Source organism: Rana temporaria, chromosome 11, assembly GCF_905171775.1.
Source record: "Rana temporaria chromosome 11, aRanTem1.1, whole genome shotgun sequence".
Lineage (NCBI taxonomy): Eukaryota > Metazoa > Chordata > Amphibia > Anura > Ranidae > Rana > Rana temporaria.
In genome coordinates this window covers 39633469-39657954 of record NC_053499.1, presented here as the reverse complement: position 1 = coordinate 39657954, position 24486 = coordinate 39633469, and the positions used below count along the sequence as shown (strand labels likewise).

Below are 24486 nucleotides of genomic sequence, written 5' to 3'. Positions count from 1 at the left end.
CTGCAAGCTAAATTTGGAAAACTTAATCTGGATTTTAAGGATTAGGTTAGTGTTAAAAGCATATGTTAAGGCATCACTTTAAGGGCTGAGTTTTAAGTTTCAATAAAGCGGAGTTCCATCCTGAATTTTTTTTTACATTTTCACAGACCTTTAATATAGAGAAACATTTGGGGAAATTTTTTGTTTTTATACATTCCAGAAATGCCCTGTTGCTATGTAGTGCTCCTAATCTGCCACTTCCTGGTCTGCAGCGCTCCTCGTCACTTCCTTCCTCGCCTGTGCTCCTGGGAAATGTGAGCCATCATTTCCCAGGAGTCTGTGGGCAGTACTGTGATCAAAAATCACATTATTTCCTGACAGGAAATGATGTGATTTAAGGCAGTTGCCATAACAATGGAGCAGGACCTTCCTCCATCACCGCCCATTCTTATGGCAACTGTCAAAACAATATGTGCTACAGCCGCCGAAGAATCGCGCATGCGCGATATAAAGAGGTGCATGCTGGTTACCCAGTATGCACCTCTCCATCGATATTCCCGGAAGAGGTATCGATTGGGCTTCACATGCCCACAATCATGTTGGCAACGGCCAGAAGATTTACTAAGATGCGAGTATAAAACACATATGTTATCAACATCCACAATTCACAATTATTTTTTAATGTTAATAATGCATTATGCTTGTAAACCAGAAAAAAAAAATGTGCCTGCAACTCCGCTTTAAGCAAAGGTTAACTGTTAATGTGCACCTTCTGAATGTTTCAAAGGCACTTGGAAGAAGATTCTTTTGTTAACTGCTTTCAGCGTCAAAAGCCCAGCACTGAGAACAAGAGTTCTGACTTTATGTGATGCATGCTTGTTCAGAAAGTACGACAGCCAGAGACAGCCAGGCAACAGGCATTTTTAGAAAAAGGTCAGCAGTGACAATCCTCTCTATAGCGCCAACCACATATGAAAAGAAGCAATGCAAACTCTAAAATGATGAGCTGCAAAGGCTGTTAAAGCATCACCTATTCAGATTTCTGGGTACCATTGTTTTTGTGATATCGCGGGCACACACTTTTTAAAAACTTGGCACCTTTATCTATTTACTAGATGCAACCTCATCTTTTATATTTTACCAATAAATGTGTAATACTGTATATACTCGAGTATAAGCCAACCCGAATATAAGCAGAGGCACCCAATTTTACCACAAAAAAACTGGGAAAACGTATTGACTCGAGTGTAAGCCTAGGGTGGGAAATGCAGCAGCTACTGTAAGTGGAAAGGAGGGTCAACAATGCCTATCTGCAACCTCACTGTGCCCATCTGCAGCCTCCCTGTACCCATTTGCAGCCTCACTGTGCCCATCTGCAACCTCACCATGCCCATCTGCAGCCTCACCATGCCCATTTGCAGCCTTATGTACCTTTGATCTGCTGTGTAATTCGTAACTGTTCCGCGCCATCTACTGTAACAAAGCCCCGCCTCCTCCTGATTCAATGATTCAGTTTCCCAGCATTGTTATCAGTGTTCAGTCTATCACGGACTAAGAAGAGACGGGGCTTTGTTACAGTGGACGGTGCGGATGGCGTGGAACAGTTAAGACTGACATAGTATAAGGCGGGGGGGCTTTTTCAGCATAAAAAATGTGCTGAAAAAGTTGGCTTATACTCGAGAATATACAGTATATTGTGTGTGTTTGCACTAAAATTCATTTTTTTTCCTGAAAATTTGCATTTAAAAAACAGTTGCACAATTACCGTGTGACAGAAACATTTGCATTCACTTAAAAAAATGCAATTATATTTCAATGCAACTAGTAGAATTCACATTTGTAAAGCTATCGTCTCATGTAAATCCCTTTTAAAGCAGGACAGAGACTGGAAGAAGGGAGGCCAACACTAGGAACCAGTGAAGTTTTGCTTCAGTGGAGATGAGATGAAAGGGAACAAACAGACTGGAGAAGAGAGCAGAGTGATAAGGTGTCCTGCTGTTCCTTCATTGTCCACTGACAGCCAGGCTTCCATGGGTGTTGGATCATTTAGTACTGGTTGTAGCCTTCAAGGAAATCTTAAGAATTGTTTTTGATGGGTGGCAGCAATGTCTGGATTAGAGCACTGACTGAACAGCGATAAAATTGCTTTGGCAAGTAATATATTTCCCATATATTTATTTTAACTTTTTCTTTTGCTAGGAACTCTGCTTTAATTTTCGATCTGTGTAGACTGTAAACTGTACTAATATAAAGGACTGCTGATTAAGAAGATAAGACCTACTTCTTTAAGGAAAGGAGAGTCAACCCCCAGGTATTTTGACACCACATAGAGACAGAAGAGGTGACGGTCAATTCCTTGTCCCGTCATGGCCAGGCGGTACATCTGTTGGTGCTTCTCTGCTGCTGCCTTGAATAACTTAATTTTATTTTCATTCTGCATGGAAAAAAAGTAAATTTTATTAAACATCTTAGTTCTCTGATCATTGGTATACAGGTGTGACACAAGGATCACATTGGTGACAAAAGGATCACATTGGTGACAAAAGGGATCACATTGGTGACACAAGGATCACATTGGTGACACAAGGATCACATTGGTGACACAAGGATCACATTGGTGACACAAGGATCACATTGGTGACACAAGTAAAACATTGGAAAGTCACTTCCTTATTATAGCATTTAAAAAAAAAAAAAGAATGGGGGGACACCACAAGATAGATTAGAACAGGGGTCTCCAAACTTTTCAAACAAAGGGACACTTTATTGTCCTTTAGACTTTAGGAGGGCCGGATTGTGGCCAGCAGGGGCAGAAAATGTCACGGGCCCAACATCAGTTAGAATAAATATGGCCTCAGGGTTGGTGGTCAATAGAAGGAGGAATATTCCACCTATTAGTAGGAGGAATAGTATCCCATCTTTGGTATCCATGGAAGATATAGTGCCCCATTGTTGGTGTCAGTGGCAGGAATAGTGCCTCATATCAGTGGAAGGAATTGTGCCCCACGGGCCGGATTAAGGCTAGCAAAGGGCCACATCTGGCCCTCGGACCGCAGTTTGGAGACCCCTGGATTAGAACATAGAACAGTCTTGCAGCATGAGTTCTCTTCCAGTAGCCTATACAGAAATAAAATATGCAACCCCAATATAATCTTGTTTAAAGACAATAACATACCAAAAACATTGTACTAAAAACTGGAGTGATCACAATGGTCAGCTTTAGCCACACGCACCGGAGCCAACGCTTAGGCCCGTTCACACCTCACCATTTGGGATCGCAGACAGAACCGCTACAATTCTGCCTCTGATCCTAAATTGCGTGACAATCGCAGCACAACGCACTGCATGAGTTCGGATTTCATTATCATCAATGGTATCCCAAACTAGATGTGATTCTACCGCTATTATCGCACATCAATCGTGGCAAACCACGCCTTCGAAAATCGTCTGAAGCTAGTCAACTGAAAAGGAGCAGGAGCTTCTTTTTGGGCAAGAAATGCGCATAGGGCAGCCCATTCAAGCGAACGGGATGCCCTATGCGACACGCGGGATCGTTTCAAAATTGCACTGTCAAAATCGTGTAGCGGGAATGCTCATTCCCACTACACAATGAAGTGAAAGGGTCCTTTAAAGTGGACTAGACTTAGATATACTTTTTCAATGCAATTTCCAATAAAATCAATGGAAATGCATTAACATGTATGTCTTTGCTCATTAACTTGCAGTGTTGCATATTTTCAATGAGCATTTGATGAACATAACGATGTGTTCAAGTGTGTCATTACACATCATTTGCCATTGTGCGTTTTGACACATGCTTTGAGATGCGTTCTGGTGCATTACCATTGTTTTAAATGGAAGACACATCAAGCAATCATGCAAAGGTGTGAATATAGCCTAAGAGAGATATTTATTATCTCTCACAGAGATCACCCTACTTCTGACAATGCCTTTATCTGCTTTAGGCCCCATTCACACGAGGCGGACTCCGTCGATACGGAGTCCGCCTGCTCTCGCCAGCTCAACGGGAGATCTGAGCCGACGGATGACAAGCTCCTCTCTGCTCATTGAGCGGGGAGGGGCTTGTCGGGCACCGCTGTCTCCTATGGAGCAATCTGATGAAAACGGACAGCATGTCAGTTTTCATCAGATCTTATCCGATATGATCTGTTTTTAGCGGATCGGATAGGGTCGGATGTCAGTGGACATGTCTCCGCTGACATCCGACGCTCCATAGGGATGCATGGAGTGGCCGTTCAGGTCCGCCGTCAATGAACGGTCCGTCCGTGTGAATGAGGCCTTATCCTTCAGAATGTCACTGCCACCTTTTTTCAGGCATCACGCAGGGCTAGCATCTACTTCCTGAACAGAACGGTCGGAGATGATGACATATCTCAGGGATGACACCATCATGTAAATCCTGGTGCCTATGCAGTTCCTGGCTGTGTTATCCAATGTCACAGTTACCCCTCTAATGCACCCTCTTACTTTGCGACTTTCTTCAGAGCCTAATCAATAAGAAAGATGGGACTAAAGCAATATTTCCATCTGCCTGCAGCAGACTGATGGCATCATCTCAGCAAATGTCATTTTCCTGGAGCTCAAGGACAGATATTTAATGATACAAGAACCTTTATTAACAATAAGGCTCCATGCACACTGGGCTGTCTTTTAACGTTGATCTCAAAATATGCCTGTAAACGTCATAATTTGCATGAACATGTAAGATAACATTGAGTTGCTTCTACAGGCAGAACACAAAACTCCTGTAGAAGCAACGTTTTTCTATGCCAGTGTGCATGGAGCCTAAGAGCCGGTTCACACTGGGGCGACTCCGCCTGACGAGTTGCGTCCCATTCTATGCAATAGAACCGTTCTAATAGTAGCAACGCAAGTCGCTCCGACTTAGAAAAAGGTTCTTGTACGACTTCGGGGGCGGCTCGGCACGACCTGCATTGACTTCTATACAGAAGTCATTTTGCAGGTCGCCTCTGAGGTCGTCTTCAGAACGCATTGCGGAGTCGCCCCCGAAGTCGTGCCGCCTAAGTGTGAACCGGCTCTTAGGGCTCATGCTCGCTACAGCTCAAAGAAGCGGCTTCTATACAGTAACCTTTTGAGCTTTTTTAAGCTCTAATTTTTTCTGCTTGGAAACTCCCCTCCATGTTAGCCAATGTGTCTATGCACACTTTGGCTTTTTCAGGAGTTTACAGGCATAAATAAAACCCACCTAACTCACGTTTTTAAGAGAAGCTTTGAAACAGAAAAACACAAAAAGTACAAACATTTTCAAGCTGAAATAAATATAAATATAATGCTTGTAAAAGCAGCTTTTTTTTAAGCTGCAGTGTGCATGAGCCCTAAGACCCCTTTCACACTGAGGAGTTTTTCAGGCGGTACAGCGCTAAAAATAGCGCTGCTATACCACCTGAAAAACTCCTGCACAGCAACCTCAATTTGAAAGCTGGAGGGCTTTCACACTGAGGCGATGAGCTGGCAGGAGAGAAAAAAATCTCCTGTCAGCAGCATCTTTGGAGCAGTGAGAGGAGCGGTATGTATAACGCTCCTTCCCATGTAAAACAATGGGAAACCGCGGCAATACCGCCCGCAATGCGCCTCTGCAGAGGCGCATTGCGGGCGGTATTAACCCTTTATCGCCCGCTAGCGGGGGTTAATACCACCCCGCTAGCGGCCGAATCCCGTGGAAAATCCGACGGTATAGCGCTGCTATTTTTAGCGGCGCTATACCGCCACCGCGGCTCCCGCCCCAGTGTGAAAGGGGCCTAACACTGCTACTCTATATTGTAACATTTCAGGAATTTATTCATGCAGACTTGTAAAAGTTGCTGAACGGTCTGCTTTGGGTACTTACGCTTTGTTTGGGATCTGCCATGGCCAACACAAATTCACTGGCTTCAATAGTACAGGAACGTACAGTTTCAGTCCTGCCTTCCCTGAATAATCTGGTCATGGAGGCCTCATACGTCAGACAGAATTTTCTTTTGTCCTGCAGTAAACAAAAATGAAAAGACGTGAAGTGATCTGATATAGTTCCTTTTGTAGACAAAACTGTAGAAACCTCAGCAATGCACAGAGAAGAGCCTCTGAAGTAAAACATTCCAGTTTTGGATTATGGTGTAAGCAATACTCTAATTAGGAACAAATTGACCATTTTTATTAACACAGCTTATCTGGATCTATTGTATTACATGGCTAAGTTGCAGACATGGGCGTCCACTGAAATTTTTTCAGGGGGGGGGGGCGCGCTCCGGCAGGGGCGATACACAGTCGCATTTTACCCTTTCTTTGACCGCTAGCGGGGGTTAAAAGCGCCCCACCCCCCACGTTAAAATGTAAAAACAAGTAAACTAAACTAACTAAATAAGGGACAACTAGAAACTTTGCCGTAGGCTATAACTCTGTGTTGTGTTTGCTCTGCGTTTCCAGACTTTCTAAAAACACATCAGAAAATAGTCTAGTGTTACCTGTGGCAACAGATGTTGGAACAAACAAAGCACAAGCCTGGTAAACGATATAAAATGGCGCTCCCCTCCCTCTGTCGCTCGTATCGTATGTCACGGAGCTGGGTGTATGTGCAAGGTCCCGCCCCCTTGTTCGGCTCGTGTGATAGGCAGAACACTAGAAGACTATCAGACGAGCCGAACTAGGGGCGCGGGACCTTGCACACAGACCCATCTCCATGACATACAATACGAGCGCCGAAGGACAGAAGGAGGGGAGCGCTGCAGTCGCCGCTTAAAGCGCCCCCAGGGCCAGTTCGGCTCCGCTCCTGGCTCTCCCTGGCGATCCCAGGGGGGCGGCAAACGACCCCCCTTGCCCTATGGAGCGGACGCCCATGCTTGCAGAACAACTTTCACGAGCAAGCTCTGCAGTCTATTTCAGTACAGCCATTTATCCCATCAAAGCTTACCCGAAAATGTGCCAGCTGAAGAGCCAACTGGACAAAGGCATCTGGGCTTGTTCGGGTTTTCTTGATAAGCCCTTTGCCAAAATTGTCAAAAGGAAATGAGTGAAAATCAACGTCACCTGCAAGAGCATTGGCAACAACTAAGGAACTCTCAATCACGTTTTGGCACTGAAACAAAAAAACAAGAGACAAAGCGTTAGCCACAGGTTGGTCATAAATTTCCATTGAATCCATTGTAAAAGATAAAGTATATTCATGTGCACAGTACAATAAGTGTGACCATGCAGTTACCAAAAGTGGCACAAGATGGTGGGACACTTATCATTTAGTCTGCAAATTTGGCCAATAGCGAGGTGATATACTGTAGCAGAAAATTGGCCTAGGCAGGCAGGAAGGGGGTTAAAGTTCCCTGGATTGAAGTGGTTATTTAATGCACCCTAAACATAGCTTCTTATTACAAGGCGTGTTAAATACCAAAAACACAAATAGAATAAACATTCTTTTTCAAAATTAGATAATTTTTCAGAAAAAAAAGAACCTGAAAACAAATCTCTACATGAAATAATTTTCTTAAAAACACCTTGCAACCTTGCTGTTGCTTCAGAACAAGGAAAAAAACCCTGTAAAAAGCATGATCCAATTCATTCATATGGCAAGAAAATCCTTTTTGATCCCCAAAGACAATCTGTTGATCCACAATGTAGCCACTTGCAGTATATTTGTAATATTGTGCCTCTTACCGCTTCAGGGATATCCCACTGCAGTCTGCTTGGAGGAGGGATGCTAGGATTAAGGTTTCCTTTACAATGTCCATCCTCTTCGTATCCCAAGTCAAGTTTATCAGTTGCCATAGTGTACTGTACACGAGACACAAAAAGAAAATTGTAAAACACAGAAGCAACAACATTGTTCAAAAAAAGGACTTTTATCTAACTGCATCAATGTGTGTGTACGCTTAAAGGAGAAGTCCAGCCAAAGCTTGTTTAGCTGTACTTCTCCTATGGACCACAGGAGTGAAGTTTGTTTTACACTCCTGTGATCCGTTTTCCACAGAGAGAGGGCTGAAGTTCACTGATTTCAGTCCAGGCACCGCATCATCCTGGCCATGGAGTCTGGACCCTCCAGGTGCCTGGACTGACACCTGGCTCAGCCTCTCAGCGAGCCACTCTTTTAAGCCTGGTACACACTAAGGGGTAGATCCTCGTACAATGGCGCATTATTGCGCCGGGCGTAGCGTATCTTAGATATACTACGCCGCTGTAACTTACTTGGCTTTGTTTCGAATCCTCAACGAATTTGCGCCGTAAGTTACGGCGGCGTAGTGTATCTGTTGCGGCGTAAGGGCGCGGAATTCAAATAGGAGTGATGGGGTGTTTTATGTTAAAGCGGGAGTTCACCCAATTAAGTATTTTTTTTTCTTTTCCCCTTAGATGGATGCTCGTTTTGTCTAGGGGAATCGGCTAGTTGTTTTAAAATATGATCCGTACTTACCGTTTTCGAGATGCATCTTCTCCGTCGCTTCCGGGTATGGGTCTTCGGGAGCGGGCGTTCCTTCTTGATTGACAGTCTTCCGAGAGGCTTCCGACGGTCGCATCCATCGCGTCACTAGTAGCCGAAAGAAGCCGAACGTCGGTGCGGCTCTATACTGCGCCTGCGCACCGACGTACGGCTTCTTTCGGAAAATCGTGACGCGATGGATGCGACCGTCGGAAGCCTCTCGGAAGACTGTCAATCAAAATAGGAACGCCCAGTCCCGCAGCCCATACCCGGAAGCGGCGGAGAAGATGCATCTCGTAAACGGTAAGTACGGATCATATTTTAACACAACTAGCGGATTCCCCTAGACAAAACGAGCATCCATCTAGGGGGAAATAGTGTCATGTGCGGGTGAACCTCCGCTTTAATACGTTGTGACCCGACGTAAACAACTTTTTTTTTTAACTGCGCATGCGCCGTCCCTCGGGGTAACCCAGTGCGCATGCTCGAAATTAAACCGGAACCCGCCAATGCTTACGATGGTGACGTCATTCTACGCAAATTCCTATTCGCGAACGACTTACACAAACAAAGTAAAAAATTCAAAATTGTACGCGGGAAGGATGGCCATACTTAACATTGAATACGCCTCAGTATAGCAGCTTTAACTATACGCCGGAAAAAAGCCGAACCCAAACGACGGAAAAAAAAGCGACGGGCCGGCGTACGTTCGTGGATCGCTGTAAATAGCTCATTTGCATACTCAACGCGGATTTCGACGGGAACGTCACCTAGCGGCCGCCGAAAAATTGCATCTTAGATCCGACGGCGTACGAAGACGTACGCCTGTCGGATCGATCCCAGATGCCGTCGTATCTTGTTTTGAGGATTCAAAACAAAGATACGACGCAGGAAATTAAAAATTACGCCGGCGTATCAGTAGATACGCCGGCGTAATCCTTTTGTGTATCTGCCCCTAATAGTTTTTTCTCTTTCAACCTGAAAAAAACGGACAGCTCCAGTTGGAGATGCTGTACTAACAGTCCGACGTTAGATCTACACACCCATTTTAAGGTGATCATTAATCTGTACAATGTGGTTTAACAGACTGGTGATGCATGAATAGTTTAAAATCATTTACCTCCCAGAGATGGCCCAAAATTGGGGCATCAGCCCAGGAATGTTCACAGTTCATGCCCATCTTGCCATTCTTGAACACAATGAAACTGATTGTTTTATCAAACCATCTGGAAAAGAAAATACAGACTTAGGAAACTCTTGTGCTAAGAGCAATAGCAAGCTGGAGGGCTTAGCACCCGACCAGTACTTGAGTGTATAGAAGCTTAATGTTGGCTGCTATTTTAGATTGTTTGCTATGGGTTGGTACATTAAAGACCTTCTACTCTTAAAAAAAGCCCAGTGTTAAAACAGCTGATGAAATGTGCAAAGTAAAAACAACTGTTATTATAACATATAGCATAATAATATATCATTAAAGTGGATGTAAACCCAATTCATGAAATTTTAGCTTTTTCAAATATATATGCAGTATTTTGTTATCTCTCTTCAATGAGCTACGTCCTGTAGCTCTTTTCTGAACCGTTCCTCTGTTATCAGCCTGATAACTCCTAACAAATTCTCTGACACATCAGATAAAAGCAGCCTGAAATTTCTGTCTGGGGAGGTTTCTAAAATAGAGTAGCAGAGAGCTGGTCCTATTACAAAACACCTCTGAGAGTCTCTGCCTATGATGAGAGGGGGGGTGTGCCTTTCCTCCAATCAGCAATTTTAGCTGTCTTGGCTGTATGCCCAGACATCAGACTCTGTGTTAAACAGGAAGAGAAGATTTCCTAACACCATCTGAACTTTCTAAACAGTATATAAATGTGAAGACAGCAGATATGGATGTAAAACTGATGTAGGGAGATTTGGTTCATCTCAGTGTATCATCTGAGGCTGTTCACTTCACTGGGTGTATGGAGGGTTTACATCCACTTTAAGCTTGATTAAAAAAAAGTAAATTTTCAGCAGCAGATTATCCCTCTTAACTGTGTTATAAAATCATGGAAATATGGGTAAACCTTTTACCCATAAACCCATATGTTTTTTCCTTGTAGTTAGGAGGGCTGGAAGGGAGCATTTGACTTATAGACACATGCCCCCTTCTTTGACACTGCAGTGAGAGGCGTGCCTCCACTGCAGCATTTATATTGGACAGCTTGGACCAATGGTGCTTTACAGGGCTCAAGTCCTGCGGGAAAGCGTGGGAACGGAGTTCCTGCACTTTTTTCTCAGCAGAAACGCAGTTCCCTTTGCAGGACAAGAGCAGCCAAGAGCATCCAAGCCACCCGAGCCAATCCTTCACTAAGCGGCGATGCCCAGCTCGAGTCACTGTCAGGGGCAGGCAAACCTGAATAATCCTTTCTTACTGGCCGCTTCCTGTATATGGATTAATCGGGTAGTGTGCGGGTATTCCGTCACTTCCTCGATGTCGCAATGTCTCATGGGAGCTTTTGTCATTGTTCCCAGGAGACATTGCGGAGGCCTGCCGCGAGTTTCGCAGGATTTAGAAAGAACTTGCTTTAAGAAAAACACACAGTTTAGTAATTATGCATATCAGCGTATCATTTATTTTTTTTGGTGGGGGAGAGGATCTTGGGTGGGAGTTCCCACACTTTTTTCCCCAGGACTTGACCCCTGGTGCTTTACCATAGGTCCAAGGCTCCAAGTTGTCCATTCAGCTCAGTGCCTCTGACAAGAAGTGAGGAGAGGCACTATGAGCTCATCCTCTCAGTCTGCTGCAGAATATGCATGCTTGTATTCAAACTGGCCGCGCTGTATGTAGCTTCTGACAGGTTGTGCAAGGAGCCCAATACCTCTAGAACCATAGGTGCCAAGAGCCCCAAATTTTGACCAGTGGTGGGGTAGACCCCAGGTTTCCGAGCTATGACCCTTGAAGCGTGATCATTTTTTGTTTTGTTTTTTATGTTCATGGCAGCTGAGGCCCTGCCTCACCTGCCTTTCCCTAACTGCACGTCCCTGAATAAAATCAGCAGAACTTCACCACATTCACTAAGCTCTGGGGAAAATCAGTGCAACTGCACTTGAAAAGTGCACAGTCTATTTGACTTTAGTAAATGCACACCATATTGTACAATTACAATAATTACAATGGCATTAAAGTACAACTATACACTAAATTGAAAAATGTCCTATGTGTTCCTAGAAGCACAATACAAATAAGCACAACATTTTACTAACTAAATCTTTTTTAAATACCTGGTGATCCTGCCACCTCTTTGGTCCTCCATCAGGAGGAGGCAACGCTTCAGAAACTTTTAGTGAATTAACTTTAACATTGCTATACTTAGCAGCAGCACATATGCTGATAAAAAGGATTATCAACATTGTCACAGCTGATAACACTCCCTGCCATTCACTGCCTGGTATATGATCCAAGAGGGTACCCTGTGTCTGGAGAAAGTAATGCAGGGCACCATCTTGTATCTCACATCCAGTGGAGTGAAGACCTCAGCGATCACTGTAGGGATGTCAAAGGGGAAAAAAATATGAGCATGTTCCTTTGGAGAAAGTAGGTTAAAAAAAAGTTTGAGGATAAGGGGTATGGATTATGTTACAGAAACCTTTAGGCCTCGTACACACCACCGGATCTATCCGCTGGAATTGATCCGCGGATCAGTTCCAGCGGATAAATCCGGTCGTCTGTACGGCCTAGCGGATATTTATCCGCGGACATTTCTCGGCCCGATCAATTTCAAGCGGATATAAATTTCTTAGCATGCTAAGAAATGTATCCGCTTGAATCGGGTCCAGCGGATTGATCCGGTGGTCTGTACAGACTCACCGGATCAATCCGTCCGCTCCCCTCCCTCGCATGCGTCGTAATGATTCGACGCATGCGTGGAAGTACTTACCTTCCAGTGTCGCGCACGTCGCCGCGTCATCATCGCGGCGACGGCGGATTTTGATCCGATGGTAAGTACAAGCCATCGGATCCAAATCCAGCGGAGATCCCCTCGTGTGTACGGGGCCTTAGACAGAGGTTGACTTTAACACTGGGAGTGTTAAACATAAGTAATGCCTCGTACACACGTAGCGGTTTCCCGTGGACTTTTTACTGCGGGGAAACCCAAGGGGCAGCTTTTTCCCCCTACACACGGCCGGTTTTCCTGGCAAGAAAACTGCCATGAGAGCTTTGGCCGGGAAACCCGGGCGTGTGCATGCTGCGCTGCAGTGTTTCCTATAGGAAAACTGTCGGGAAAAAGACTGCCGGGAATCGCCATGGAGCATACACACGGACAGTTTTCCCGGCCAAAAGCTGTCTTGGCAGTTTTCCTGATGGGAAATCAGTTTTAATCTATTCAGCCAGACATAATCTAGTAAATGCATGGAAATAGTTAAACAAACAATTACATTGAAAAAAACAGTCCCCATATACAAATATCACTCAGAAAGAATACCTGTCATAACATTTCCCATGTAAGAGAGACTTGGCATATTTGTCAAGAGATGTCACAGGGTCCTCCTTGTTGTATCCTTGTTCAGTGTCATCCAGGGTTACAAAGAAAGCCGATTTCTCCACAGCATCCAGGCTCTGCCTGTTTCTTCCATTCATAAAGTAGGTTTTACGAGCATTGGCCCAAGGTATCCTGTATTATACACATACAAAAGAACTGGGTTTATCACTGGTATGAAGACCTAATGTCTGTATAGCACAATTCCCGCAAAATAAAACCTATATATTCTGTGATTAATTATTTAAATGTTATCAACATCTAGAAATGTGTTTATTATTATTTCTATTATTTTTTATTAGTATTTATTATTATTATTATTATTATTATTTTTTATTATTATTTATTAATAATTATTATTATTAATTAATTATTATTATTATTATTAATTATTATTATTATTTTTATTGTGGGTTAGAGCCGGTTCACACTGGCTCAGCCGCCTGACGAGTTGCGTCCCATTCAATGCAATGGAACCGTTCTAATAGGAGCGACGCAAGTCGCTCCGACTTAGAAAAAGGTTCCTGTACGACTTCGGGGCGGCTCGGGGCGACCTGCATTGACTTCTATACAGAAGTCGTTTTGCTGGTCGCCTCTGAAGTCGTCCTGAGGACGACTTGCAGAGTCGCCCCCGAAGTCGTGCCGTAGGAGTGTGAACAGGCTCTTACTGTTTCCAAAGCAAGACAGCAAAAAAAAATCTAGCCACCAAAACAGATATAATAGGCTTTAGCAAAAAGAAAAACAAGGGCGCACCAGCCTAGTGTATTACCGTTTGGATACATTTTATTCAAATACAATATAAAACCTACTCACAATTGTAGTAGAAAGGTTCGCAATAAAAAAGTAATTCCATAAATGGCTGTATCAATGTAGAACCCAAACTGCACTCCGAATGGTAATGGAGGATGTGATGAAGGTCACTGCCGGCTGACGCATTTCAAAGCACAAGGCTTCTTCATCAGAGCCCAGCAGTCTGCTGGGTTCTGATGAAGAAGCCTTGTGCTTTGAAACGCGTCAGGAATCTTTCTACTACAATTGTAATTAGGTTTTATATTGTATTTTAATAAAATGTATCCAAACGGTAATACATTAGGCTGGTGCTCCCTTGTTTTCTTTTTCTTTTTGTTTGTCACCAGGATACCCCCATCCATGAAGGGCAGCAAGGTCAGTATCATCGTTATGGATTATTGACTGTTTGTTTTCTGTTATCAATAATAGGCTTTAGCGCCTGTGTCAATGGGCTCTTCTTTGGATCAGGTGGATCAGGTGGGTTTTTCATGCCCTTAAGGCTTGATGTACACGGGACGTTTTACAACTTCCCCTGAACGATTTAACCTGACAGATAGTAACCAACGTTTCAAAATGTCTTGTTTTGCTGCGTTTACATGCTGCGTTTGCGTTTAGAAGCGTTTTTTTTCAATTAGTCAAAAGTTTAAAACACCTGTAAACGAAAAGTGGCTAAACACGAGCTACCGCGCTTACAAGCCATTACAGGCGTTTGGCATTTCAAATGCCTCTGAACATCCATTCTGAACGCATTTTTTTGCTTTCCAAAAAATACTTCTAAACTCAACTGCCTAGAAACGACTAGAAACGATCCTGTGTACATGTACTGATAAGATAACATAGATGGGGCAGCTGAAAAAAAACGCCCAATTGTTCCTAAACATCAGTTTACCAGCAGCAGTGTACATGAAGCCTAAATAAAAGTCTTTCGGTATACAAAGCTTGTTTGAAGCAAGGTTAAATATAGGACAGAAGGAGGTCAATGGCAGGTTAAATGCATGTCAATGAATTCTGGTTCTTCTCAGAAGTGTCCCAAACTGGAATCATTAATACAAACCCTTATATAGTTCTTACATAACTGTTCAGGTCATGGACGTCCACTCCATAGGGCAAGGGGGGGGCAATTGACCCACCCTGGAAAATGGAGAAGGTGGAACTATCCCCTTCTCACGTGGCCGCGGGCTGTCTGAGCGGTTCCGAGCCGGATGTCACACAGGCACAGCGAGCAGAGTGAAGCCGCCTCCCCCTCCAGTGTTTATGTGTACACAGGGGGAGGGAACCTGCTGTGTCGCGCTGATGGCTAATCTGAGGTACTGAATGGGATGGGGGGAGGGGGGGTCCGTCTGTGCTGAAGGGGGGGTTTGTGCTGAATGGGGGGTCCAACTGTGCTGGAGGGAGGGTCTGTACTGAATAAGGGGTATGTGCTAAAGGGGGGGTCTGTGCTTAAAGGGGGTCCCATCTGTGCTGAGAGGGGTCTGTGCTGAATGGAGGGGTCTGTGCAGAATGGGGGGGGTCTATTTGTGCTGAATGGAGGGGTCTGGGCAGAATGGGGGGTCTGTGCTGAAGGGGAGTCCATCTGTGCTGAATGGAGGGGTCTGTGCTGAAGGGGGGGTCCATCTGTGCTGAATGGAAAGGTCTGTGCGGAATCCAGAGAGTCCACTACTAACCTGTCTCCAGCAGTAAGGGCTGCCAGTTTCTCCTCTCCAGGCTGAGGTTCAGATTTGTCATTCAGAATAATTTGCATCTGCTGTTCAATCTCCCTGGGCTTCAGTAGTCGTCCATCATGATACAGCCACACTTTGAAGTAGCGTCCCTTGTGGAAGACAATAATGTGCCTGCTGTCCTTTACATGCTGAATGGTGTCTGCAATGGTCAGAGAGTTACAGTTATAAAAACAAGAGGCAATGTACGGCTTAATCTGTGTTTCCAACTTCCCTTCCTCCAGAGACTGAATAATATTAGATGTCAATAGACAATGGTTTGGAACTATTTGTAATGTGGAGACTGGTTTACAGTACTGTTGTGTTGCTTAAAGTGGTTGTAAACCCCTACATATAACCAGTGAAGTAAAACTGAAGTAATACCCAGGTGATACACAGAAACAAAATAAATCTTTCTACATAAGTTGTACTTGTCTATCTTTAGTTTTCTCTTCTGAACATCTGTTCAAAGTACTGAATTTGTAGGCTTGTCTGAGAGTTCACACATAAGACGGAGGAGAGCAGAAATTACACTCTGCAGAGCTCAGTTAGAAGAGATATGAGAGCTGATTGGAGGGAAGAGACACACCCCCTATAAACAGCACACATGAACAGAACTGAGGCCGTCAATCAGCTGGAAATTCCCTTCCGTCACCTTTTTTCTCTTGGTGTCAGGAAAACTTATCATAAGTGACTCAGGCAGCTAGCAGAGGAACAAAGCGGCACACAGAAATTACACTTAGTGCTCTTAAATGAGACAAGCACACATTATAGAGGGATACAATTTGTTCATCTTTCATGACTCAAGTTTACAACCACTTTAAAGAAAGGGCACAATTTAGTGGCATAATTCTGGCGCATTGCATGCCATTCATACACACTGTACGCGGCATTACCGAAAAATAACTTAATTTTTCTCAGCACGTCGTTGTGTTTTACGTCACCGCTTTCTGACACGATAGTTTTTTTAACCGATGGTGTGTAGGCACGACTGACCATTAGTCAGCTTCATCGGTTAACCAATGGAAAAATCCATCAGACCGTTTTCATCGGATGGACCGATCGTGTGTACGCGGCATAAGGGGGCTGGAGCTCCACTTTAAAGTGTTTGTTACCCCAACCTATCCAAATTTCCTGATATGTGCCTGCTGTACTATGTACTTGTATGAAAAAGTATCCTGTTTTCTTTTTTTGCCTCCTTTGTGTGAAACCCCCGGTATTCCTCTGCTTTCCTGTTAAAAACTGATCACTCGGGGGCGCTCGTGAGCAGCGAACGGAGATGGCTGCGTGCTAACCTCGCTCCTCCACTGCCGGGCACATCAGCTATAATTTTAGCATCCAGGAGAGCCCTATTCCCCCTTCCTCGATACCTTCTGCCTCCCCTCCACCCCGCGGTCGCATATGGTGAGACGGACCATGAACACCAGAGCGTCCGCCTCGAGATCCACAAACTCACGCGGAGCTGCGGCCTTCTCGCTGGCCGGAGATCCGGAAGCCGCGGTCTGTAGTATGGAGTCTTCCCCGCCGCCCCTCTTCGGGGATCCGGACGCTCTGTCCGAGTCTGAGAGCCTGCAAGAACTATCACCCGACCTTCCGCCGCCAGCCCTGCGGGATGCCGACTTACTGGCCAGGTTTAAAGTGATGCTGCAGGGTGAACTTTCAGCAGCCACATCTAAGTTGGCAGCCCATTTGACCAGAGAAATCAGGGAGCTGGGCGCTCGTACCAATGTCCTGGAAGACAAGATGGACGCCGCTGCTACTGTAATTGACAACCATGAGCAGGACATTTTTGATCTGAGAAAGGATCTCGACATAGCTTTGCTGAAGCTGGAGGATTTTGAAAATCGCTCCCGCCGGGGCAATTTACGTCTACGCGGCCTGCCTGAGTCCATTGTTGACCTCACTTCCACCGCAACGGCACTTTTCCAGGAGTTGGTGCCCGCCTTGCCGATCGAGCGTCTTGAATTTGATCGTATTCACAGAGCTCTTGGGCCGAAAAAAACAGATGGCCCCCCCAGGGACATTATAATAAAGTTTACTTTTTACCGCACAAAGGAAACACTTATGCGGGCGGCCCGGGACAAACGTGATCTTTGCTTTCAGAACCATCCCTATCAACTTTTTGCAGATCTGGCACCCTCCACCATACAAAAACGACGTCTGATGAAACCCTACACATCGACCCTTCTGAATCATCAAATCAAATATCAATGGGGCTTTCCATTCAAGCTCACCTTCACCCACAAAAGTCGGAACCACACAGTTCACAACCCGGAGGAGGCCAAGTCAACTCTGGAGGCGCTGCACCTTTTACCCCCGCGGGTTAACAGTCCGGCGCAGCATTCCAGTGCACATCCTCCTTCCAGCCCGTTGGGTCGTATTTGGGAGAAAGTTGGAAGCCGTCAGCGCTCCCTTCCTGGTACCCCTCCACAATCAGGATTGCCGTGTTCTAACCCAGGTTGAGACTTGAGTGGGTAAGCCTTTCCTTTCACTTTTTTGTGCGGCTTGGCCGCCGGTTGGGAATCGCCCGACCTTGCCGGTATACCGGTCTGGACTGCCTAATGTTGGGCGTTACGCCCCTTGGTTATACCTTTCAATTTCAATTTTGTTTGGGACCTCATCTAGTATGGTGTGAACAGTTCTGACCTATGATGCCCTCCCGGGTTCCTCCTTACTTGAGACGTGAACTACACCATTCATACTGGTACCGGATTGAATGTCCCGGGACTTCCGCCCCCCCCTCCCCCTTTTTATTTTTATTTTTTTTGAGTGTATTTTTTATTTTTTGTTTTTTGGTATTATTTTTTATTTCATTTTTTCCACTGCCTTATCCACGGGTCTTGCCACCTTTACACATTTGTATTTCAATGGTTGATTAACACCTTATCATAGTTTTCTTGGCACTATGTCAATGCTGGAGACTTGCGCTCTTTGATTTGTTTTTATTTTTTTATATTTGTTTGTCTTTTTCTCTGCAGCAAGTTTTGTGCCTGGGACGCTTCTGACCTGTGGGCCCACATGGTTGGTGGTTTAAGATTGGGTGGGTCTGTATTTCAGTGGCTTATTTGTCATTATTATTTTTTGATTTGTATGTATGTGTGCATGTCTGTGTACGTATACATATATGTGTGCACATATGTGTATGTGTGTGTGTGTGTATATGCGGGGACATGTGTGTATGGAGTTTTTTTTTTTTCTTTTTCTTTTGGGGCAATGTATATTTTTATGTCATAGTTCACTTCTGCTCTCAATTTGTGCTATGTTACCGTAGTTATTGGGATACTGTTCATGTTTTTATTATCCCAAATTTTCCCTATCCCTCCCTCCCCCTTTTCCGAATTGTTTCACTGTATTGTGTATGCATGCGTACATATGTATATGCCAGTGCGTGTGTGAGTGCGTATGTGACCACAAATGTGTGTGTGGGTATAAATGCATGTGTGCGTGTATGTATGTGTGTGTGAGTATATGTATGTACGTTTGTATGTGGGTGTGTGTGCGTGCGCATATGTATGAATGTATGTGTGTGTGTATGTGTGTCTGTATATGTATGTTTGTTTGTATGCGTGCATTATATGTACGTATTCTTGGCTTATTTCTTTATTGTTTTATCTTTAACAGACTCCCATTTCCCCCCAGCAGCTTTGACGGCTGCACTCCCCCCTCCTGGATGTTTCATTAGATCTCATGGTGCAGCCATGTGCCCAGTGGTAGGGCCACCCCCCATGTGTATCCTCCTTGGTAGGATGCTCCCACTATGTGTTGTACCTCTGAGGCATTATGTGCTTATGCTTCAGTTTTTCTTCACACTTTTCTTTTCCTTTTTCTTCTTTTTCTTCCTTTCTTCTTCTCACGGACTTGGGGCCCGTCGAATGGGCATGATCTTTGATGGTGCGATCTCTGCTCGTCACTCATTGCTGCGGCTCACCCTTCTGTGTCCAATATGGCTCTGAGACCCCTGAAGATCTATTCCCAAAATATTCATGGCTTCAATTCCCCTGCTAAACGGTCCAAAGTGTTCCATCATCTGAAGTCCCAGGCCGTAGACGTGGTCTGCCTGCAGGAGACGCGGTTCTCTCAGTCCTCTGCTCCTCGATTCCTCTCCCCTCACTACCCAACCTTTTTCTCTGCATCTGCTTCTGAGAAACATAGGGGAGTGTTGATAGCGTTTCGGCGGGACCTACCTTTTATTTGCTCTCACGAAATTGCGGACCCTACGGGTAGATATTTGCTTTTACAGGGGACCATGGGGGATCAGGAGGTGACTTTGGTGGGGTATTATGCCCCAAACAGGTTTCAACATAGATTTTTTTCCCACCTGCTACAAGTAGTCTCACGACACCAGAAGGGCATTCTTCTCCTTATGGGAGATTCAAATATGACGCTTAATTCCTCCATGGACAGGCACTCTCTGAGTGGTGTGGCCCCGGTCTCTGATATCCCGCTGGAAAGGAACATGTGCTCTCTTCTACGGAAATATAATTTAGTGGATGTCTGGCGGGAACTTCACCCCAGGTCGCGAGAATATACTTTCTTTTCGAATCCACACCAAAGCTCCTGTAGAATCGACCACATATTCACCCACCTTCGACACTTACCATTGATCAAAAGGATTTCCATCCCTGCCTCCACCTGGTCTGACCATGATCCCTTAGTTTTGTTGGTGAACCTTGTGGACCGACCAAGATCTGCTTATCAGTGGAGGCTAAATGAGTCTCTGCTCACTACTCAGGCCTCCTTCATCCAAATAGAATCACATATTCAGTCATATTTTTCGGAGAACCTGGGTTCAGTGACCTCAGCGGTATCCCTTTGGGAGGCCCATAAGGCCACTATTAGAGGTTACCTGATCCAAATTGCCGCCTCCAGAAAACGGGAAAGGGAGAGGAGGGTGCGGGAGCTGACTTTCCGCTTGGCTCAGGCTGATGAAGTGTGGAAGGCTCGGCCTACTGTGGCTACACGTAAGGCCCGAGATGTACTGGCTACCGAGCTGGATCTCCTTACCAGTGAACAGGCAGAAAAAGCCTTACGATGGGCCAGACATAGATTCTATACTAGTGCTAACAAACCAGGACCCATGCTGGCCCGGAAACTCAATTCCGTGGGCCGTATACACAAACCTATTCGGCTGCGTGCCAGGGGTGGGGGTCTCACCTCCGACCCAACGAAGATCACAGCAGAGTTTGCCACCTTCTTGTCTGATCTGTATCAAAAACCAGACTCGTTCAATTCAGAGCGTGCAGTACGCTTTTTTCAGGATCTCCATCTCCCCTCTTTATCCACGGCGGCCCGCGATGCTTTAAACGCAGATATCTCTGAGGAGGAAGTCGGGAGGGCTATTAAGTCACTTAAACCCTCGAAGGCCCCTGGCCCAGATGGGTTTTCGGGAATCTACTATAAGAAATTTGCCGCCCTATTGACTCCCCATCTTGCCACTTATTTTAACTCATTGAAGCAGGGATCTCAACCTTCCCCAGAATCCCTTAAAGCTTTTATTACCATGATTCCTAAAACATCGGACGAGGTCAATGAGCCTCAGGCGTTCAGACCCATTTCCTTGTTGAACGTGGACATGAAGGTTTTGGGAAAGGTTCTGAGCACTCGTGTCAATATATATCTCCAAACCCTTATACATAGGGATCAGGTGGGTTTTGTCACAGGCAGGCAGGCGGGGGACAATATCCGCAAGGTCATACACTTAATTCATATTTTACACCAACGTAAAATACCAGGCTTTGTATTGTCTCTTGATATATACAAAGCATTTGATTCGCTCTCCTGGGACTACTTAGAATTTGTGCTCGCACGGTGGGGCTTTGGTGGGGACTTTCTGGCCTGGATTAAAGCTCTATACTCGTCCCCAGTAGCATCGGTTAAATATGCTGGTTTCTTTTCGTCACCTTTCCCGATTTTCCGGGGCACAAGGCAGGGCTGTCCACTGTCTCCGGCGCTTTTTGTTCTTGCGCTGGAGCCTCTGGCTATGGCCCTCCGTGAAAACCCTGATATTACTGGCGTTCCTTACGCGGGTATCCATTACAAGGCAAACTTTTATGCGGACGACGCTCTCCTGGTTCTTACCAACCCTATCATCACCCTTCCTAACCTTCAGGTAACGCTGGATAACTTTTCCGCTATCTCGGGTCTTCGTATTAATCTTTCTAAGACCACAGCATTGAATATAACTCTTCCTGACGACCTAGTCCTGCATCTGCAGTCCCAATTTCCTTATCGCTGGGCATCTCAGTCTATTGACTATTTGGGGATCAAACTTACTTCCTCGTACTCAACTCTGTTTTCAGCCAACTATTATCCTCTACTGCGCTCCCTGACATCTCTTCTCCACTCTTGGCAATTTCCTTCACTTTCTTGGATAGGACGGATACATGCGGTTAAAATGACGATCCTCCCCAAGGCCCTCTATTTCTTTCGGACCCTACCCATACAAGTCCCCTCCTTTTTCCTACGTCTCTTGCAGACTAGAATTCTTCGGTTTATATGGGCTCACAAGCATCCCAGAGTTCCCAGAGCAACGCTCTATACTCACAGATTACAGGGTGGCCTGGGAGTTCCCAACCTGGCCAAGTATTACTTGGCGGCTCAGATCTCTCAACTGTCCATGTTACACGCTACCTCTGACGTCCCATTGTGGGTGCTTTTGGAACTGCCTAATTGTGCCCCGACTTCTTTAGAAGCGCTGCTCTGGCTTCCCCGTGGATTACGTCCCACTATGTTAAGCCCTTTAATGCTTCATAGTTTGAAGCTGTGGGATTCTGTTAGGTATTCCGGGAACTTGATGTCCCCCTTCCTACCTCTCCTACCGATTGTCAGCAACCCTCTTTTTCTTCCAGGGTTGGAACAACCCCGTTCTTTCTCCTGGTGGACCACCCATGGTTTTTCCAGAGTGAAACACTTTTTATCCGCGCGTTCGTTCCCATCATGGGAGGCCCTTCGGGTGACACACGAGATTCCTAGACAAGAGTATTTTCGTTATTTGCAATTGCGCAATTGGATTCTTTCTCTTCGTCGTACCTCTACTTTTCCTTTTCGAACGACTTCTTTTGAGCACACTTGTCTACATTCTCCGGGGTCCCCAGGTCTTATTTCTTTGCTTTATGCATCTCTTAATAGTAGGTCGTCCTTGTCGACCCTCTCCTATGTGACTCAATGGGAGCGAGACCTTGGTTCTAGTGTTGAGGGAGAGGACTGGAGCAAAGCTTGGACGTCAATTGCGAAGTGTTCATTTAACACTTCCATTCTAGAGGCCGCCTATAAAGTACTTCTGCGGTGGTACTGGGTTCCAGCTAGACTAGCCCACGCTTATCCTGGTAGCAGTGACAGATGCTTTCGGAATTGTGGTCAACGTGGGGACGTCTTACATGTATGGTGGTCGTGCCCACGCTTGATCGGCTTTTGGTCAAGGGTCTTTGGCCTATTACAGACATTATTTCATGTGACGGTCCGTAGGGATGCCCGATTGGCTCTTTTACACTGCCCGATACTGGGCCTATTTGCGCCCCAACAGAAATTGGCCACGTATCTTTTTATTTCTGCCAAAAGGACTATTGCTCAGGCCTGGAAGACTCCGTCGGTTGCTTTCCAGGGGGTGAGATCCAGAATGACGGCTATGATGATTAATGAGCAGATGTCCAGTATATTGAAGGATTCGCATGCAAAATTCTTGAAAGTGTGGGAACCATGGATAAGTTATGCTTTTCCATCCCTGCCCCCGACCAGTTATGGTCGGCTTTAGGAAGACTTGCTCCGGCGGGTCCCATGTCCGTGATACTTGCCCTCTTCTGGGGCTTCTCTTTCTCTCTACTCTTTCGTTTTCCCTTCTCCTTCTTTCCTGTTTGCTTTCTCTGTCATTATTCTTCGTTATAAGGACCAACAATGCAAGCTGCTGTACTCCTAGGTACAGAAAGATATTTGTGTTTAGGACATAGGTCTATGTTTCAACCTGGTCCTTTATGGCCTGGGTTATAATTGATCTTGTTGTCTATTATGTGTTCATGCGCTATTTCTTACATTTTTTATATTTTTTTTTGTTGTATGTTCTATGTCGCCCCTGCGTGGGCAAACCACGGCTTGTTAAAAATTTTGAAAAATTTAATAAAAAATATTGGACAAGAAAAACTGATCACTCTAGGCAGAAGAGCACAGCATGGTCAGTTCCGTAGCTGTGCTGGGAGCCCAGCCTGCTCTCCTCCAATGATCAGACTTGCCCTAACACCCCTCCCACACAGCTTTTCACTGGGAAGATCAATGTTACTGTTGCTTCTCCTCCCCCTCTTATGCAGCTGAGAACAGAGGGAATGTGATCACTTCTAAAAAAAGAGAAAAAGCTATTTATAATGTTTTTTATGCCTATACACAAATGTTTGCCTTTCATTTCTATTTTAAACTGAATGAGTTGTTTTACAAGGTGATCGCTCACAATCACTTTAAAGTTGTGTTAACAGTCTTGATGGTATGCATAATAAATAAGTACCGTAGGAATAAAGTGTCTGAAATCCTTACCTTTCCTGATGAAAAAACGCCGCTCCAAGCTTCTCATAGTAGTAATTACATAACAAAAAGCAAAGATGCTTGCCTAAATGATTCTTGCAGAAGGGGAGAAGCCAATCTGAAATCAGACCCCATCTTTAAACAAAAATGGCTGGCCAACTGCCTAGGCTTTTTTCTTTACGAGATAAGCACTGGAGGGAACCCAAAGTAGCATTTACTCCGCAAAGGGTAAGTATTTCAGCGCTTCTGTTATTATTTATTCATCTATCCAAGCAAGACTGTTAACCTATCATGTTATCATTAGGACATACAGCACTTAACGCCAATACTCAGACAGTAAAAATGTTTTATACAAATATACTGTCTGACTTCGATCTCTCTAGTTTGGTTGAAGAGCATACAATATATGCTGAGCTTCTTTCGTCTTAAAAGTTAACTCAAATACAGTAAAACCTTAGGCTTCGTACACACGATCAGTCCATCCGATGAGAATGGACCGATGGACCGTTTTCATCGGTTAACCGATGAAGCTGACTGATGGTCCATCGCGCCTACACACCATTGGTTGAAAAACCGATCG

General features: G+C 45.0%; 1 protein-coding gene across 2 annotated transcripts in view; it reads right to left on the bottom strand.

The window, feature by feature from the left end:
- CPT1A (carnitine palmitoyltransferase 1A) overlaps nt 1-24486 on the bottom strand; it is a 109372-nt gene that overhangs the window by 10788 nt on the left and 74098 nt on the right. For both annotated transcript variants that reach the window (XM_040328372.1, XM_040328373.1), the window contains exons 10-16: nt 15369-15564; nt 12862-13050; nt 9522-9627; nt 7645-7761; nt 6908-7072; nt 5849-5983; nt 2261-2413 (exon numbers count right to left, since the gene is read on the bottom strand). In XM_040328372.1, the coding sequence (XP_040184306.1) occupies nt 2261-2413; nt 5849-5983; nt 6908-7072; nt 7645-7761; nt 9522-9627; nt 12862-13050; nt 15369-15564 (1061 nt within the window). The remainder of the gene's footprint in view (nt 1-2260; nt 2414-5848; nt 5984-6907; nt 7073-7644; nt 7762-9521; nt 9628-12861; nt 13051-15368; nt 15565-24486) is intronic.